This window comes from Sus scrofa, chromosome 15 (genome assembly GCF_000003025.6).
Source record: "Sus scrofa isolate TJ Tabasco breed Duroc chromosome 15, Sscrofa11.1, whole genome shotgun sequence".
Classification (NCBI taxonomy): domain Eukaryota; kingdom Metazoa; phylum Chordata; class Mammalia; order Artiodactyla; family Suidae; genus Sus; species Sus scrofa.
In genome coordinates, this window is record NC_010457.5 from 104,857,246 (window position 1) to 104,875,558 (window position 18,313).

General features: G+C 43.7%; 1 protein-coding gene across 2 annotated transcripts in view; it reads left to right on the forward strand.

Annotated features, from left to right (window-relative positions):
- The window catches only part of CASP10 (caspase 10), a 37,860-nt gene continuing 20,383 nt past the window's right edge, over positions 837-18,313 (forward strand). Inside the window, exons 1-5 of one of the 2 annotated variants that reach the window (XM_021074526.1) lie at positions 837-1,015; positions 2,472-2,937; positions 4,897-4,990; positions 12,119-12,254; positions 15,659-15,768. In XM_021074526.1, the coding sequence (XP_020930185.1) occupies positions 2,597-2,937; positions 4,897-4,990; positions 12,119-12,254; positions 15,659-15,768 (681 nt within the window). In that variant the 5' untranslated portion in view covers positions 837-1,015; positions 2,472-2,596. 2 annotated transcript variants of the gene reach the window in all.

Genomic DNA, 18,313 nt, shown 5'->3' on the forward strand with positions numbered 1-18,313 from the left:
TTGGGATACAAGTGTTAGGTGTTGCTTTTATTATATAGTTTATTTATTTATTGGCTTTTTAGGGCCGCACCTGCGGCATATGGAGGTTCCCAGGCTAGGGGTCCAATTGGAGCTACAGCACCGGCCTATCCCGCTGCCACAGCAGCACCAGACCTGAGCCACTTCTGTGACGTACACCATAGCTCATGGCAACGCTGGATCGTTTAACCCACTAATAGAGGCCAGGGATCAAACTTGCCTCCTCATGGACTAGTCAGGCTCGTTACCACTAAGCCACAATGGGAACTTCCATATAGTGTCTTGTTATTCAATGTAAAATCTTTTTCTGCCGGGTTGAATGTGCGAGGAGGGCAGAGCCTTCACCAGTTTCGTCTACTGGTAACTGAGTTCCTTGCAAATACTTCCCAATGGGCTTTTAGGTCTAGTTCCCCTCCTTTTTATTTTTGCCTTATTCTTTTTTTTTTTTTTTTTTTTGCCTTAAATTTGTTTGTTTATTCGCACGTAGACTTATTTGAGAAAGGGTTAAGATGGCTGACTACTGTTTCATGAGCTTTTTGAGTTTCATTTTAAAGGTTAGTTTGGGGAGTTCCCGTCCTGGAAATGCACCTCCGATTCCTCCTGGAATGTGCACTTCCTCCATTTCCTCCTGCAACGTGCATTTCCTCCTGCAACGTGCATTTCCTCCTGGAACGTGCATTTCCTCCGATTCATCTGTTGGTCTTGCATCTGCCTCTAGGAGGCGCCGTTTGTCAGCATTATCCTAACCCCACGAAAGGGGAGGAGGCAAGAAGAGTGATTGAAAGATGATGTCAGCAGGAGCTAAGTATAAGTTACCGAAACTCAGAGACAGTTTCACTTGCCTGGGCTGCACCAAGTTGAGTTCCCTTCCTGAACAAATGGGAGCTTCCTTGGAACGTGGAGGACGCAGAGGATTATAATTGTTTTCAAGGTGTGTTTCCAGGAAATTTCCCTGAGAACTTTAACCTCCAGAAGATCAGTGGAATTTGATCTGAAGGTATGTAATTAATACCTTTTTCTTGCTGGGGTCTTAAACTCCAGGCTTTGCCCTCGCTATGTGTCTCGGAAACTTGGAAAAACTCACGCTTGCCAGCAACGGCACTGTTCTGTCTGGATTTATTAGCCAACCCAGGAAAAAAGAAAGTTTAAAAATCCCCAGGAAGGCTCCAACATAGCCCTTTTCTGGTAGAAATATGCTAGTCTATAAATGGAGACAAAGTCGGGTAGACTCACCAAAGCTAAAGATCAGAATCTTTAGGAAACTGCGAGACAAATGTACCATGTTAGATTAAGATGTCTCGTAGAATAAGATGTCTCCAAGAATCCAGTCATTTGGTTTCTAGTATGACAGAGCTATTAGCAAGGAAGACCCCATGGATGATCACATTAAAAATGACATGGGGGGGGTTCTTTTTCTAACAATTAAAGTAATAGCGAAATAATTGCGTAAAATTTGAGAAAACAGACAGGAGCCCAGAAGAAAATTTATATTATCTGTAATTATACCACCTTCATATAACCACTCTTTGTTATTGATGTTTGGGGGGGGGGTGTTTGTTTTTTGGGTTTTTTTTTTTTTTCCTTTTTTCTTTTTAGGGCCGCACCCACAGCATATGGAGGTTCTCAGGCTCGGGATGGAATCGGAGCTGTAGCTGTCAGCCTACACCACAGCTGAAGCAACACAGGATCTAAGCCGCTTCTGTGACCTACACCATAGCTCACGGCAATGCCAGATCCTTAACCCACTGATCGAGACCAGGGATTGAACCCAAGTCCTCATGGATATGAGTTAGATTCGTTTCCGCTGCACCACAGTGGGAACTCCTGTTTTTTGTCTTTGCTATGTTCTCCTTCCTTTAGAGAGTAATTTCTTATTTCTAAACAGCCTAGTCTTGTACAGAGAACATACACTTCACGTCCTCAAAAAATGAGTAATTACACTGAAATTTTCTTTTTTTTTTTTTTTTTTTTTTTTGCAATTTATCGTTCCTCTGATTAGAATGAAATTTCATGTAGAAAGACCATAAGTTTATGAACCGGTCAGGCGGGTTAGTTTGTGACTTCCTGCCTAGTCTGTTGTCTGAAACCACTCACTCTTTCTAGGGTCTAGGATTCTAGCTTTTCTTTCTGTGAAATCAGTAAAGCCTTGCCCTGTTATGGTGGTAATGTTATCCTGTTGGCCTTGGGTTGGTAGACATTTCTGGAAGTAAACCCCTCCAGATTACTTTGTTTCTCAAACGTAACACTGCTCTTTCTGCAGGTGGGTGGGAATGAATTAAGAGCTCCCTTTCTTGTGACTACTTTCCACTCAGGACATTTTGATTTGGGAGAACTCAGGGTCACTTGAGTTCCAGTAAAAGCTCTCTTTCAGACCACCTACAGGCCAGGGTTGGGGTCACGTTTTCTGGACTAGAGGTTTTTGAAATGACCTCGCAGTGATTTTCATTTTTCAGCACTTCTAGAAAAGTCTAAGGCCTGGAACAGAGGCGACCAGGACGGAGGAAGGGCCTGGGACGTTGGGGTGCCCCGTCTCCTTAGTCTCTAACCCACGGCCCCCACCTGCTGTCTCAGGCCGGCCATGACAGCGCAAGGCCAAAGTCTGAGTTCAGATGATTACTGTCAAATGGACTTTCGAGGGAAGCTTCTGATTATAGATTCGAACCTCGGAGATCAAGATGTGGAGCGCTTGAAGTTTCTCTGCCGAGACCACATCTCCTCCAGGAGCCTGGAGAGGTCCAACTCGGCCGTGGATATTTTTGATCAGCTGATGACAGAGGAGCTGCTGAGTGAAGAAGACACTTTCTTCCTAGCGGAGCTTCTGTACACCATCAAGCAGAATTCCCTGCTAAGGCACCTCCACTACACCAAGGAGCAGGTGGCATGCTTGCTGCCCACCCGCCGGAAGGTCTCCCTGTTCAGGTGATCAACACTGCTGGGCCGCTGGGCTTTTAAAAGGAGGCTGTGGGAGTTCCCATCATGGTGCAGCGGAAACAAATCCGACTAGGAACCATGAGGTTGCGGGTTCGATCCCTGGCCTCTCTCAGTGGGTTAAGGATCCAGCGTCGCCACAGTCACAGATGCGGCTCGGATCTGGTGTTTCTGTGGCTGTGGTGTAGGCTGCCAGCTACAGCTCCAATTTGATCCCTAGCCTGGGAGACCTAACATATGCAGTAGGTATGGCCCTAAAAAAAAAAAAAAAAAAAGGAATTAATTTTTAAGATTTCTTTTTCCTTATCTACTTCCTTGGATGGTGGATTCTAGCTCAGGAGCTAATGAGAAGGGAGGCCAGGAGGTTAGCAAAGCTTTAAAACCCTTTGGGCCTGGGGATGCCTTCCTTTTGTTTTACTTCTCACTGAGGGGGAAGCATCCCCCCTTCCCCCCCACCCCCGTCCCGGCAGGCAGGCCCATCCCTTCCTCTGCGGCAGCCTGCAGGCTCTCAGGCTATCCTTCCTCCTGTGAGTCACTTTTCTATTTGCCTCTCCCCAGCCATCTGAGAAGAGAGCAATGCATACTTGGAGCCAAAGTAGCCAAATAAAAAAGGAGCTGTGTCTGTAGGGTAGGGAGGGACGTCCTTTATGCCCTGTCCAGTTACATTTTGGGGTGAAACCCAGAGAGGTAAAATAGAGACATCAGACCTCAGACAACACTGTTTTAAATTGTCCGCTGACATAGTATCTGCATCAGACAACCTCACAAGGAGGGGCCTTGGAAGTGTTATTTTTTGGGCCTGGAATCCTTCAGGCCTTAATGCTCAAACTGGCTCCTAGAACCTGAGCTACCCCCGGGTCAGGGAGGGAATTCCGGAGATCATTATTTCTACCTTCTGGTTAAACAGCGGTGGAATGGCCTCTGGCATGCAGGGGTGTTGGTATGTGAATGAAAATTTTTTTTTTTTTTTTGTCTCTTTGCCATTTCTTGGGCCGCTCCCATGGCATATGGAGGTTCCCAGGCTAGGGGTTGAATTGGAGCTGCACCCACCGGCCTACACCAGAGCCACAGCAACGCGGGATCCGAGCCGCGTCTGCGACCTACACCACAGCTCACGGCAACGCCAGATCCTTAACCCACTGAGCGAGGCCAGGGATTGAACCTGCGTCTTCATGGTTCCTAGTCGGATTCGTTAACCACTGCGCCACGAAGGGAACTCCATGAATGAAATTTATAGTTTTCCTGGTTGTTGGTTATATGACTCTCTAGGAATTGGGGTAGTTATTTTCTTTTTCAGGAGTGGCGTATATAATCACTGGCTTCGAGTCCTCACTGGGTATAAAGTGAGCCTGGTTCTGGGATGGACGTGGGAGATGAGTGGGCATGACAAAGCCATGGTTTACACTCTCCTGGTGTGACATGAAACAGCCCTGGACTTGGCAGCAGGAGCCCTGCACCTACTTCTCACCGTCATAATTTAATAGGTCATAATTTAATAGGTCACTTTGCACCTCAAAGTTTTCACTGATGAATTTATACAATAAGATAAATAATTGCCTCCTCACAGGGTTGTGATCAGTAAAAAGAGAGATAATTTTTTTTTTTTTTTTTTGTCTTTTTGCCATTTCTTGGGCCGCTCCCATGGCGTATGGAGGTTCCCAGGCTAGGGGTCGAATCGGAGCTATAGCTGCCAGTCTACACCACAGCCACAGCAACGCGGGATCTGAGCCGCGTCTGCAACCTACACCACAGCTCACGGCAACGCCGGATCCTTAACCCACTGAGCAAGGGCAGGGATCGAACCCGCAACTTCATGGTTCCTAGTCGGATTCATTAACCACAGAGCCACAACGGGAACTCCGAGAGATAATGTTTGTTAAAATCCCTCAATTTACTGCCTGTCCTCTGCAAGTGCGAGACTTTAATTTGTCTCTTGGGTGTGTGTCTTAGAAACCTGCTGTATGAACTGTCAGAAGACATCAGCTCCGAAAACTTAAAGGGGATGACCTTCCTTCTGAGGGAGTCCATTCCTAGAGTCCAGATGGTGAGTGGAAGGGGTCTTTGTGAGCATTGCCAGGATCGGTGTTTGGAAAGACATGGGAAAAAGTTTTCAGGAGGGCTTGTTTTTTGCGGGTGACACGATCATCAAAGGGTTAAGAGCATTGCCTTGAAAAAAAAGTTTTGTTGGCGTATCGTATATTTACAGTGTATTAGTTTCAGGTGCACAGCAAAGTGAATCATTTATATATATATATATATATATATATATATATATATATATATATACGTATATCCATTCTTTTTTCCCATATAGGATTTTACCGAACATTGAGTAGCCCTCCCTCTGCTCTGCAGTGGGTCCTTGTTAGTTTTCTCTTTTCTGTATAGTAGTGTGTGTGTGTGTGTGTGTGTGTGAATCCCATCCTCCCCACCAAAGTTTCGATTTTGGTAACTCCAAGTTTGATTTCAAAATCTGTGCGTTTGTATCTGTTTTAGGACCTAGAGATTATCCTACTCCGTGAAGTCAGACAGAGAAAGACACATATCACGTGATAGCACTTATCTGTGGAATCTACTTTTAAAAAATATACAAAAGAACTTTATTTATTTATTTTTTTTTAAAAAGGATCATTGACTTTTGGTGAGCCTGGAGTCCAGTCCTGTTTCGGCAACTGGACTCCAGATGTGGAACAAGTGATCAAACCCTTCTGAGTCTCCATTTTTCTAATACGTCATTTTATAAGCAATTATACTACTTCCTTCCAGGACTCTTAAGAGGATGAAATGAAATAACGGACATAAACTATTAGCAGGGCCTGTGTCTTGCACATAGTTACCATGCAGTAAATGACTAACTGCTCTTGGTATTCGCTGTGTTTCACGGTATAGAAATATGCAGGGCATGAGAAAGAAACGAGGAGGTGGTAGATAACGACAGAGTGGGAATCAGCCATTCATCGCCTCTATCATCAAGGTTTCTGAGGGAGCCGTGTCCTCTTCAGTGGACTTTGCGGTGTCTCCCGTGTAGAGTTTCTGTGAAAATCAAATGAGGCAAATGTCTGAGGCTGTGCTTTGTAAAGGGCTACACAGGTACTTGGAACTAACAGTAATGCTTTTTTTTATTTTTATTTTTATTTATTTTTTTTAATTTTAATTTTTATTTATTTTTAATTTATTTATTTTTTTTTTATCTTTTTGCTATTTGGGCCGCTCCTGCGGCATATGGAAGTTCCCAGGCTAGGGGTCTAATTGGAGCTGTAGCCTCCAGCCTATGCCAGAGCCACAGCAACGCGGGATCCGAGCCGCATCTGCAACCTACACCACAGCTCACGGCAACGCCGGATCGTTAACCCACTGAGCAAGGGCAGGGACCGAACCCGCAACGAATCCTAGTCGGATTCGTTAACCACTGCACCACAACGGGAACTCCAGTAATGCTTTTAATATTAATATAGTGCCACCTGCTGATATCCTTGCTAGACCCGTCGTATTTAAGGGCAGGAAAGTTGCTTTCTTCCAGGCTGCAAAACCTTATATTTTTTTCTTTTGCTTCTCATAACAGCTTGTGACAAGCAAGTTAGTTAATTTGGGAAGGGGCCAATTTTCAAGTTTTACTCTACAACATTACTCCAATTTTATTATCAACCACTATTTTTATTAGATTTTAAGTTATATACTGTTTGATATACCAAAAAAGACAGGTAATGTGTGTAGAAGTTATAAAATGTAGCACTAAGGAGTTCCCTTCATGGTTCAGCGGTTAGCAAACCTGACTAGGACCCATGAGGATGTGGGTTTGATCCTTGGCTTTGCTCATTGGGTTAAGGATCTGGTGTTGCCGTGAGCTGTGGTGTAGGTTGCAGATGCGGCTCGGGTCTGGTGTTGCTGTGGCTGTGGCGTAACCCAGCAGCTGTAGCTGATTTGACCCCTAGCCTGGGACTTCCAGATGCCTCGGGTGTGGCCCTAAAAAAAAAAAGTAGCACTAAGTGAACAATGATGGACTCCCTCTTCCACCTGAGGGATGAGCATGTCACCAATGCAAAGAGCCTACCTGTGTGGCCCTCCCAGACCAAATGATATTATTGATACTGATATTATTGACACTGATATTATTGATACTGATATATATTTTTTGGGGGGGGGCTTTTCTAGGGCCACACCCTAGGCATATGGAGGTTCCCAGGCTAGGGGTCGAATCGGAGCTGTAGCCACCGGCCTATGCCAGAGCCACAGCAACTTGGAGATCCAAGCCACATCTGTAACCTACACCACAGCTCACGGCAATGCCGGATCCCTAACCCACTGAGCAAGGCCAGGGATCGAACCCACAACCTCATGGTTCCTAGTCGGATTCGTTAACCACTGAGCCACGACGGGATATGATACTGATATATATATATTTTTTTTAAGAAAAATCGCTCAGGAGTTTTATATGCTGTTTTATATGCAGTAGTCAAATGAGGACCATGCTTGGTCATTTAGACATGTTTCCTGGTGTCAGACCTATAGGTTAATTCTTTGTTTTGGCTACAGTCTTTGAGTCCTTTTTTCCCCCCTTTTCAGAGCCCTCAGGGATTTTAGCCTCTTGCAGCTTTCCATTGGTTATCTCTCCAGGCTCCTTAATCCCAAAGCTTGACTGTGGGATCCTTGAGAGTGGACACTGAGTCTTACTCATCATTATAGTCCCAGGACCTTGCAGAATTATGAAATGGTGCTCTGAATGGAAACATGAGTGAATGGGGTGATGCAATCTCAAGTTCACATTGGTGCAAAGTGACAGTTAAGTGACTCAAATGACCTTTAAGGCATTTTTCCTTCTCAACATCAGAGGAATTCTTGTAGTTTTAAAAGTTCTCTAGGGAGTTCCTGTCATGGCTCAGTGGAAACAAACCTGACTGGCATGGTTCCTAGTCGGATTGGTTAGCCACTGAGCCATGACAGGAACTCCTGAGCATCCTCTTATAATTTTTCCAGTCTCTGGGTTTATAAATACAATGAGATCACTTTCTACTTTTACAACTATTATCAGGGACAGAAGTCCTTACACCCCACAGTGAGCTGGGGGATGACAACGGCATATGCTATCTCAATACCCAGCCTTGATTTCCCAATAAGAAAAGCTGGGAAATGTACTTCTTCCTCTGGGCCTTTCTGCAGATCCTGGACCTCTGCTTAAAGGCACCAGTGGCTACAGAAATATTTTCACAGTCAAGAGCATTTCTTTCTTTCTTTCTTTCTTTTTTTTTTTTTTGTCTTTTTGCCTTTTCTAAGGCCCCTCCTGTGGCATATGGAGGTTCCCAGGTTAGGGGTCGAATTGGAGCTGTAGCCACCGGCCTACACCAGAGCCATAGCAATGCGGGATCTGAGCCACGTCTGCAACCTACACCACAGCTCACTGCAACACGGGAGCCTTAACCCACTGAGCAAGGCCAGGGATCGAACCTGAAACCTCATGGTTCCTAGTCAGATTCGTTAACCACTGCGCCACGACGGGAACTCCGGACAAGAGCATTTCAAACATTTCTCTCTGCTGCTAAGTTAGCTTTTAAATCATCAAAGGCCCATGCACAAGTGACCAAAGAGATTTATGGTTTTCTCACTCTGTATAATAATAAATGAGAAATTATTGCATTTAGTTGTGCCATAAACTGTGGAATGACCTGGTCAAATTCATGAAACCTGCACTCCTTATTGGATGCCAAATGATCTCAGCTTTATTTTGAAGGAGACTGAACTCTTCGCGTCAGAATTGTGGCTGAGTTATACTCCTCAGATAAACCAGGGTGATCTCTATTGGGCCAGCCTTCTAACGTGCGTCGAGGAGAAACTCTAAGTAACCCAGAGGCATTTCTGTACCAGGGCTTACTGGGTCTGCATTTTCTGCAGTTACAAGTGCAAGAGACTTTATCACAGAAATAAATTCTTTACCAGCCAGTGGAGGAGGGTCTGAACACCCCTCAGCCGAAAAGGAAGGGCTCTAGATGCATATGGTGTGTCTAGATGGACAGAAATGGCCTTTACAGGGTGTTCTGTTTCCTCTGCGAAAGCTTTCACGCAATTTTGGAGCGGGCATAGCTGCTTTCACACATCCTGAGAGACCCAGCCAGCTGTCAGGATATCCGTTCTCAGTACAGCCATCAGTATAGAATGTTGCATGTAAAGGAAACCACACCCCAATCTACTAGCTTTTTAGCAAAGAAGCAGAACAAAAGAGAACTACCTGCTCGTATTTGACAGGGTGGGGTTCCTAAACTAGAGTAATATGCAGACTCCATTTAAATTGTGTGTGTGTGTGTGTGTGTGTGTGTGTGTGTGTGTGTGTGTGTGTTAGGGTGTCATTTACTCAATATCTAATACACTTTTTACAAAGTATAATGAATTGCCATCATTGCTTCTGGAATCATGTCTTAGCTCCTTTTCTTCCTCCTGGTAGGATGCTGTCAGGATAGGACTTTCTCTTTTGAGGTTCAGCAGAGCTCATTTGCACATCACCTGCTGTAGAGCCTTGTTGGGGGGATTCCCTCTGACCTCTGTACCTGGCTGGTCAGCTCCAGGTGAATTCTCCTTTATGCCCTCCTCTCTTCTGCTTTATTTTCTGAGCAGGTTGCTGACGTGCTGGGGCTACAGGGGAGGACACATACATGGCTTTGCCTTTCTGGTTCTCCTTCCTATCTCCAGGATGTCTTGAAAAAAATTATTATCTCTCTTTGGATCAGATTAGGACAGAACTCAGTTAAGATTTTGTCACTGTAGCCTTTCCCTTGGTTGTTGGTATTTTGAGTGCCTTGTTTGAAAACACACACGCGCACACACACACACCCATTAGCCCTTCCTCATCCTTCTGTCACTGCTCTATTTTCTTTCCCTTTACCACCAAACTTCTTGAAAGAATCAACTACACACACTCTCTCCACTGCTTCTACTTTTAGTCATATTCCAGTGCATTCCAAGATGGCTTCAGGCTCCACCACTCCCACAAAACTATTCTTGCTGGAGCCACCATGAGCCTCAACATAACCAGATTTTTAGTTTCTTGTTTTCCCCATATGATTTTCTTTGCTTGGAATACCCCTTTCCATGATGGCAAGGAAAGCCTAGTCATCCTTCAAGATACAAATCAAGTATCACCTTCCACGTGCAGCTTGTGTGAAGCTTGCTCTGTGGAACAGGTGAATGATGAAGAAGAAAGCGGTGGCATCACCATTTGAAGTCATCTTGGACTCTTCATTTCTTCTCTCACTTCCAACTGATCTCCAGACTCACTGATATATACTTCAGAAAGGTCTCTCAAAACCCAGTGCCTCCACTGCTAGCTTTGGACCAGGTCTTTTTGCCTTTCCTAGGGCCGCACCTGGGGCATGTGGAGGTTCCCAGGCTAGGGGTCTAATCGGAGCTGTAGCTGCCAGCCTGTGCCAGAGCCACAGCAGCGCAGGATCTGAGCCGAGTCTGTGACCCACACCACAGCTCACGGCAACGCTGGATCCTTAACCCACTGAGCAAGGCCAGGGATCGAACCTGCAACCTCATGGTTCCCAGTCAGATTCGTTAACCACTTTGCCACGATGGGAACTCCCTGACCAGGTCTTGATGATCTCTTAACCAGACCATTTAATCTGCCTGGCAGCATTTTCTCTCTTGTACATTTCCTCCTCCAGCCTATCTCCAAGACTTCTATTTAAAAACAAAATCTGGAGTTCCCATTGTGGCTTAGCAGGTTAAGAACCCAATTAGTATCCCACGAGGATGTGGGTTCGATCCCTAAGCCCACTCCGTGGGTTAAGGATCTGGCGTTGTGGTGTAGGACGCAGACATGGCTTGGCTGTGGCTGTGGTGTAGGCCAGTAGCTGCAGCTCCGATTCAACCCCTAGCCTGGAAATGTCCATATCCCTCAGGTGCAGCCCTAAAAACAAAAACAAAAATACCCCAAATCTGTTCATGTCATTGTTTTCCTTAAAAATTCCTCCTGGCACCCCTTCATCCATGGGACACTTGCCCAAGCCCTTTGGTGTTCCTTGATGGTCTGATACCAGCCTATCATTCCAGCTGTGACCTGGCTTTCACTCAGTTTGTCCTCTGGCCTCCTTCTCAATATTCCTTAATATTCCTGTCCCTTTCAACCACTCAACGTGCTCCTGCCCCTTGTTCCCACCCTGCTGATATTTATTGCATGTGCAGTTTGATTGTGTTAAGATGTTCGCTTTCCGATTCTTTGCTGTGGGCTCTAACCCAGTGTTATTCATATGCTTTTCATAACCAGATTAATATATCAATCGAGAAGCCCTTATTGCTGAAAAGATTGTGGTGCCTTCCACACCATTTGTACTTCAAAATTAAAATAATCCTAGCCCTTTTGCAATTTTCCCCAGGAGTGCTTGAGTAATATTTTTTTCTTTTAAAATGCCGAATACAAAATTCTCTCGAAACGTTTTTCTTCTCAGTTCTTTGGTGGCCCTGTTTTGCTGCCAGCCTCTCATTTATGGCTGGGAATGAGAGGCAGTGTGCTCAATGGTTAATGAGATGGACTTTGGCATCAGTCTGCCAGTGTTCAAATAAATACCAGCTCTGCCACGTATTGGCCCTGGACAAGTTGCGGAACTTCTCTGTGCCTAGTTATTGTATCTTCAAAATGGGGATTATCATAATGTCTACCTCATTGGGTTTTATTTTTTATTTTTATTTTTGTCTTTTTCTGGGGCCACACCTGCGGCATATGGAGGTTCCCAGGCTAGGGGTCTAATTGGAGCTGTAGCTGCCGGCCTACGCCTGAGCCACAGCAATGCAGGATCCGAGCCGTGTCTGCAACCTACACCACAGCTCACGGCAATGCTGATCCTTAATCCACTGAGCGAGGCTAGGGATCGAACCTGCAATCTCAGGGTTCCTAGTCGGATTCGTTAACCACTGAGCCATGACGGGAACTCCCTCATTGGGTTTTAATACACGGCAAGCACCTCCTGGTAGTTAGTGAGTTACGTGTATTTGGCATCTGGTATTAATATAGACTGTATAGAGATTTACTTGGTAATGCCTCTTCCTCCATACCACTGATGTCCTCTTGGATAGACGCTCCACTTTATGCAAAACCTGGTGCCTAGTGGCCACACAGGTAATGTTTCTTAACGAATGGATAATCAGGAGGCAAGGAAATGTGACTTCACTGATTCTCTTACAGACCTCTCTAAGTTTGCTGTCATATCTGGAGAAACAAGATCAAATAGATGAAGATAATCTGACGTTACTGGAGGATGTCTGCAAAAAAATTGCACCTAACCTTATGAGAAAGATAGAAAAATATAAAAGAGAGAAAGGTAACTAGCTTGGCTTGCTTGCTTGCATCAGCCTGTGGGGATTCTTAAACCAGTTGGCTGTGTATGATGTTTGCTCATCAGTCGGAGAACATTCTCTTGGGAAAACCCAAAATCTCCCCAATTTTTCATTCCACGCATGTTTATCGAATGCATGCTTTGTACCAGGCATAATTTTAGAGGTTGGAGATACAGTAAGGTATAGAGCAGAGCTCCTACCCTCTTGGAGCTTTTATGCTGGGGTGGGTGGGGAGAAGTGGTTTGAGACACATGTCTTCTGATTTTTATATGAACGTGAGAGCGAAAAAAGTTGTTTTGCAGGCGATAACATAAAAAAGAAGGAGGCAGGATGGTGTGGGGATGAAGAGTGGGGTCTGTGGGGTCCATGAAGTCAGATTGCCTAGGACTCCACTTACTAATGGTCCCATGGCCCTTTCCTCAGCTGCTCTATGTCTCACTTTTCCCATCCGTCAAGTGGAGATAATAATAGTATCTATTTCATAATTTTTTGAGGGTTGAATGAGGTAATTCCTGTAAAATGTCTGTCTGGCACAGAGTCAGCCTTCAATACACATTGCTGTGAGAGGAAAGTCGTAAAAACACTCATACTCTCAGAAATTACTCTTAGAGAAGAATTTTCTTTCTGGTTTTGCTTTTAGTCTGTCCTGTAAGTGTGGTGGTGCTGTGGTATTATATAAAAGCCATACACGACAGACCTCAAACTTGGCTGCCTCCGCATGTGGCCATATGCTGATAAATATTGGTGTTTTTGAGTCCATGTCGTCACCCTTAAACAAGCTAAAAGCAGACACTCCTGGATGTGTTCATGAAGATTTTATGCTACACCCATATTTTAGTTCAGAGACGCAGTGTAATGTGCACATTTATCTGGTTGAAAACGCAACTAGCCAAAAAGGAAGCTTCTCTCTAAGAATACTGTTAACACAAAACATGTCGAGGAGCAAAAATAGACTGCTGTTAATTTGATAAAATGTCAAACAATAACCCAAGCATAAGGTATAGATAGCTTAGGTAAAAGTTATGAAGAATGAAAACAGCTCTTCTACGGACCAAGTTATCAAGTGAGAAATAAAAAGCAGGAAATATGGAAAGTATATTTTGAAACTCCAACCTGAACTCTGAACACTGAGATTTTTTTTTTTTTCTTCCTGATCACATTATCATTTTGCTGTAACGTAATCCTCCACACAAAGTGAGCAAAGGGCAGTTGGGCAGATTATTTTGAATATTTGAACTCTGGAGAAAATTCTCTATGTAGCAAATGCTTACACTCGCTTCAGTGAATCTTGCAAACTGAGCTTTATATCAGAAGAGGAATTCTACTTTTGATTTTTTTTTTCTGTACGCTACATGCGGTGTAATCTCTTTCGGCTGTTGAAAGAAAAAATTTTATTTTCCTTTATTGCTGCTCCCACCAACCCTTCTGGAACCCTTCTGACCCCAGATGTGAGTTTTTCTACCCCAAGCAATTCTCCAGCTCTCTGTGGACACAGCTGGGTGTCCTATGTTTTAATTTGGTTCTGACACGCACCAGAGTTCTTGCAGTTGCCACAAGTTAAGGGCTCTGTCCCCCAAGACTGCCCCCACCCCCATTTCAGAAGCCAGTCACAGTCCCCGGATTCCCCACAGCTTCGGCTCAACGTGGCTACAAACCAGGGGTTCTCAGGCTGCCCACCTCAGCTTTGATAATTTGCTAGAACAGCTCACAGAACTTAGAAAAAGTGTTCACTTTGGGTCATTGGTTTATTATAAAAGGACACGACTGGTTTATTATAAAAATATTAATGTTATATATAATATATACAAAATATATAATCATATATTGTACATTATACCTTATATAATTATAAGATGATGTACGTATATATAAAATATATAAAACTATTATAGACGGATTTATTATAACAGGATACAACTCAGGAACAGCCCTGTGGAAAGATGCATCAGGCACCGCCTGGGGAAGGAGCCACGCCTCCTCCAGGCAGGTCACCCTCCCAGCATCTCCATTTGCTCACCCACCCAGAAGCTCTCGAATCCCTTCCATTAGGGTTTTTTTTATTTGTTAAATAGGCACGATTGATGAAATCACTGACCATTAAGATGAATTCAACCTCCTGGCCCCGCCCCTTTCCAGAGTTCTGGGAGGAGGACTGAAAGTTGGGTCCCCTGGCAACCAGCCCCCCACCCGCGGCTGTCCAGGAGCTGCCCCCCACCCTAAGTCAGCTCTTTAGCCTAAAAAAGACACTCATTGCTTCAGAGATTCTACGGTTTTAGGAGCTGTGTGCCAGGAAAAGGGATTGAGACCCCGTGCATATTTATTATTATGTCATAAGTGTCATTGAACATTCTGAGGCTGACTTTCTACTCTCCTCTGAGAGTTTGAGCCTAATTCTGCCTTTGACTAAAGGACTGAATGGGCAGTTGGTCTGCAGGGTTTAGATGTTCCTGTGAGCGAGGGGAGCCAAAGACTAAGACTATCTGATGAGGACACAAGCTCTCTTTAAGGGCCACTTGGCTCTTGTTCTGAGTTTTCCTGAGCCTTGGGGTTTATTTTAATAGTTTAAATTTATTTTTAAAAATGGCTAAGAATGATAATAAAGTTAAAAAAAATTCAGTGATGACAGCAATACAGAGTGTAGAAGGTAAAAATCTCTCCTTTCTTCTTCCCCTGCCATTCCATTCCCCAGATATAACCACTGTTTGGAGTTTATTTTTGTATCTTTTCTTCTATAGAGAGACAAGTGCATATGTGTATAGGTAGATAGATACATATAATACATATTTAACTAAGATTATGATAATCATAGTCCATAACTTGCTTTTTTCCCACATAATCTATCTGGAATTTTCCCATGTTTGCCATATACACATATAGTCCCTCCGTATTAATGGCGCCATAGAAACACATGTTATATATAAACATTTATTTAATCAATAAATCACTTTTTTCCTTTCTTTCCTTTCTTTCTCCTTCCTTCCTTGCCTTTTTTGTTTCTCTTTTTGCTATTAGTCTCTGAGCTCTGGTTTTATTTCTTGAGGTAATGCTTTTGTAATCTTTACTTGGCAATTAGCTGACACATTAAGGACCATAAGTTCAGAAATGGTATTTAGTAAAGCATATAGTAATTTTAAGGAACTAATTAAATTACAAAAATAAAAATAATAATAAGGAATAAAATGTAGTACTACAGGAATGAAACTTTAATAATAAATAAAAATATTTCATAAATTCCCATTGTTTTCTGGGTGTATATGTAGGCCTCTTGAAGCAAATGCCTCTACAAATCTCTAGGTCCCTGTAAAATAGTTTTTTTTCATGATGGGTTGTCCTGGTTTACTTCTAGTCGGACAGTGATTTTTTTTTTTGTTCTTGAATCTATTCTCAGCCTCCCAGGTGGTGACCCCTCCCTCAGCCGAGGAAACTGAGTCATTGCCTCAAGGAAAGGAGGAACTATTTTCCCCATCGGACATTAAACATCTCCTTGGAAGCTTACAGGTAGGTTCATTGGGTACTGGTAAATGTTTAACCACCAGCTAGCTCCTCTCTCCACTACCAGAGAGAGAGAGAGTGGACCCGATTTGTAGCATTTGGTGTAAATACTTCCACCACATCTGATTTCAAGTCACCAACATGACATTAACTGGACTGCAGAATTCTGAAAATTTAATGTTTGGCTCTCAGAGCTAACTTGAGCTGACTCCAGTACACCACTGGGTTGCTTTGAAATGGTTTTGTTCTTATCATGGCATTCTATCAGGGCTGGCTTTGGGGGTGTACAATCTGTATGGTTGCACAGGGCCCATGATTTGCTTTTTTAATGCTCAGCTGTCATTGTTTTGAAATTCTTTTTTTTTTTTTTTTTTTGGTCATGTCTGCAGCATTCGGAAGTTCCCAGGCCAGGAAGCAAACCCACACCATAGCAGCAATCTTATGGTTAATTTTGTATTTTGTTTTTTGAGGAACCACTGTAATGTTTTCCATTGCATCTGTATCATTTTGCTTTTCACAAATCATGCAGTAGTGTTCCAGTTTCTTCACATCCTTGACAACACTTATTATTTTCTTTTTCTTTCTTTCTTTCTTTCTGTCTGTCTGTCTGTCTTTCAGTATTTCTTTCAGTCTTTTGGTCTTTCTTTCTGCCCTTTACGGATGCACTTGCGGCATATGGAGGTTCCCAGGCTAGAGGTCAAATTGGAGCTACAGCTGCGGACCTATGCCACAGCTACAGCAATGCAAGATCCCAGTAGTGTCTGTGACCTACACCACAGCTCACGGCAATGCTGGATCCTTAACCCACTGAGCAGGGTCTGGGATCGAACCCGTATCCTCATGGATACCGCTTAGCTACAACGGGAACTCCCTATTTTTTTGTTCTTTGATATTAGCCAGCCTAATGCATGTGAGGTGGTATTTCATTGTAGTTTCGATTTGCATTTCCCTAATGATTTTAGTCATGTTGAGCATCTTTTCTGTTCTTCTTGGCCATTTGTTTATCTTCTTTTTTTTCTTTTTTTTTTTTTTTCTGTCTTTCATCTTTTCAGGGCCACACTCGAGGCATATGGAGGTTCCCAGGCTAGGGGTCCAATGGGAGCTACAGCCTCTGGCCTTCTCCAGAGCCATAGCAACTCGGGATCCAAGCCATGTCTGTGACCTACACCATGGTTCACGGCAACGCCGGATTGTTAACCCACTGAGTGAGGCCAGGGATTGAACCTACAACCTCGTGGTTCCCAGTCAGATTTGTTAACCACTGAGCCATGACAGGAACTCCCTTGTTTAACTTTTTTTTTGTTTTGCATTTTTGCCTTTTCTAGGGCTGCTCCTGCGGCATATGGAGGTTCCCAGGCTGGGAGTCGAATCGGAGCTGTAGCCTCCGGCCTACGCCAGAGCCACAGCAATGTGGGATCTGAGCCTGTCTGCAACCTACATCACAGCTTACAGCAAGACTGGATCCTTAACCCACTGAGCAAGGCCAGGGATCAAACCCACAACCTCATGGTTTCTAGTCGGATTTGTTAACCACTGAGCCACTACGGGAACTCCCTTGTTTATCTTCTTTGAAGAAATGTTTATTCAGCTCCTTTGCTCATTAATTAATTGGGCTGCTTGTGGAAGTTTTATTTTTTAATTCTTAATTTTTTTTCATAGATTCTTTACTATTTTCTTGGTGTCATATTTTAACAGTTATACTTTTTTTTTTTTTTTTTTTTTTTTTTTTTGGTCTTTTTGCCATTTCTAGGGATGCTCCTGTGGCATATGGAGGTTCCCAGGCTAGGGGTCCAATCAGAGCTACAGCTGCTGGCCTACACCACAGCCACAGCCTCAGCCACTCGGGATTCGAGCCAGGTCTGTGACCTACACCACAGCTCATTACACCACAGCTCATGGCAACGCCGGATCTTTTTTTTTTTTTTTTTTTTTTTTTTGTCTTTTTGCCATTTCTAGAGCTGCTCCCGTGGCATATGGAGATTCCCAGGCTAGGGGTCCAATCAGAGCTGCAGCCTCCAGCCTACGCCAGAGCCACAGCAACACGGGATCTGAGCCTCATCTGTGACCTACACCACAGCTCACAGCAACGCCAGATCCTTAACCCACTGAGCAAGGCCAGGGATCGAACCTGCAACCTCATGGTTCCTAGTCGGATTCGTTAACCACCGAGCCACGACAGGAACTCCCAATACTTTTTTAATTCTTAAATTTAGAGATAAATGCAATTTTACAGAAAAGTTGAAAAAATGGGAGTAGTAATACAAAGAACACTGTGTAATGTTTACCCAGATTCACCTACCTGATGTTGACTTTTACCCCTTTCGCTTTATCATTTGAGTGCTCTCTCTCTTTCCATCTACACACACACATATATAGCTCTTTCCTGAACTTTTAGGTGTAACTTGCATACATCACAGTTGTTTACCCCTAAACACTTCAGTACGTATTTCCTAATAATAAGGATATTCTTGTACAGAATTATAGTACCGTTATCAATGCGGTAAAGTTAAATTGTACAATTGTTTCGTGACATCAGTATCCATATTTCAAT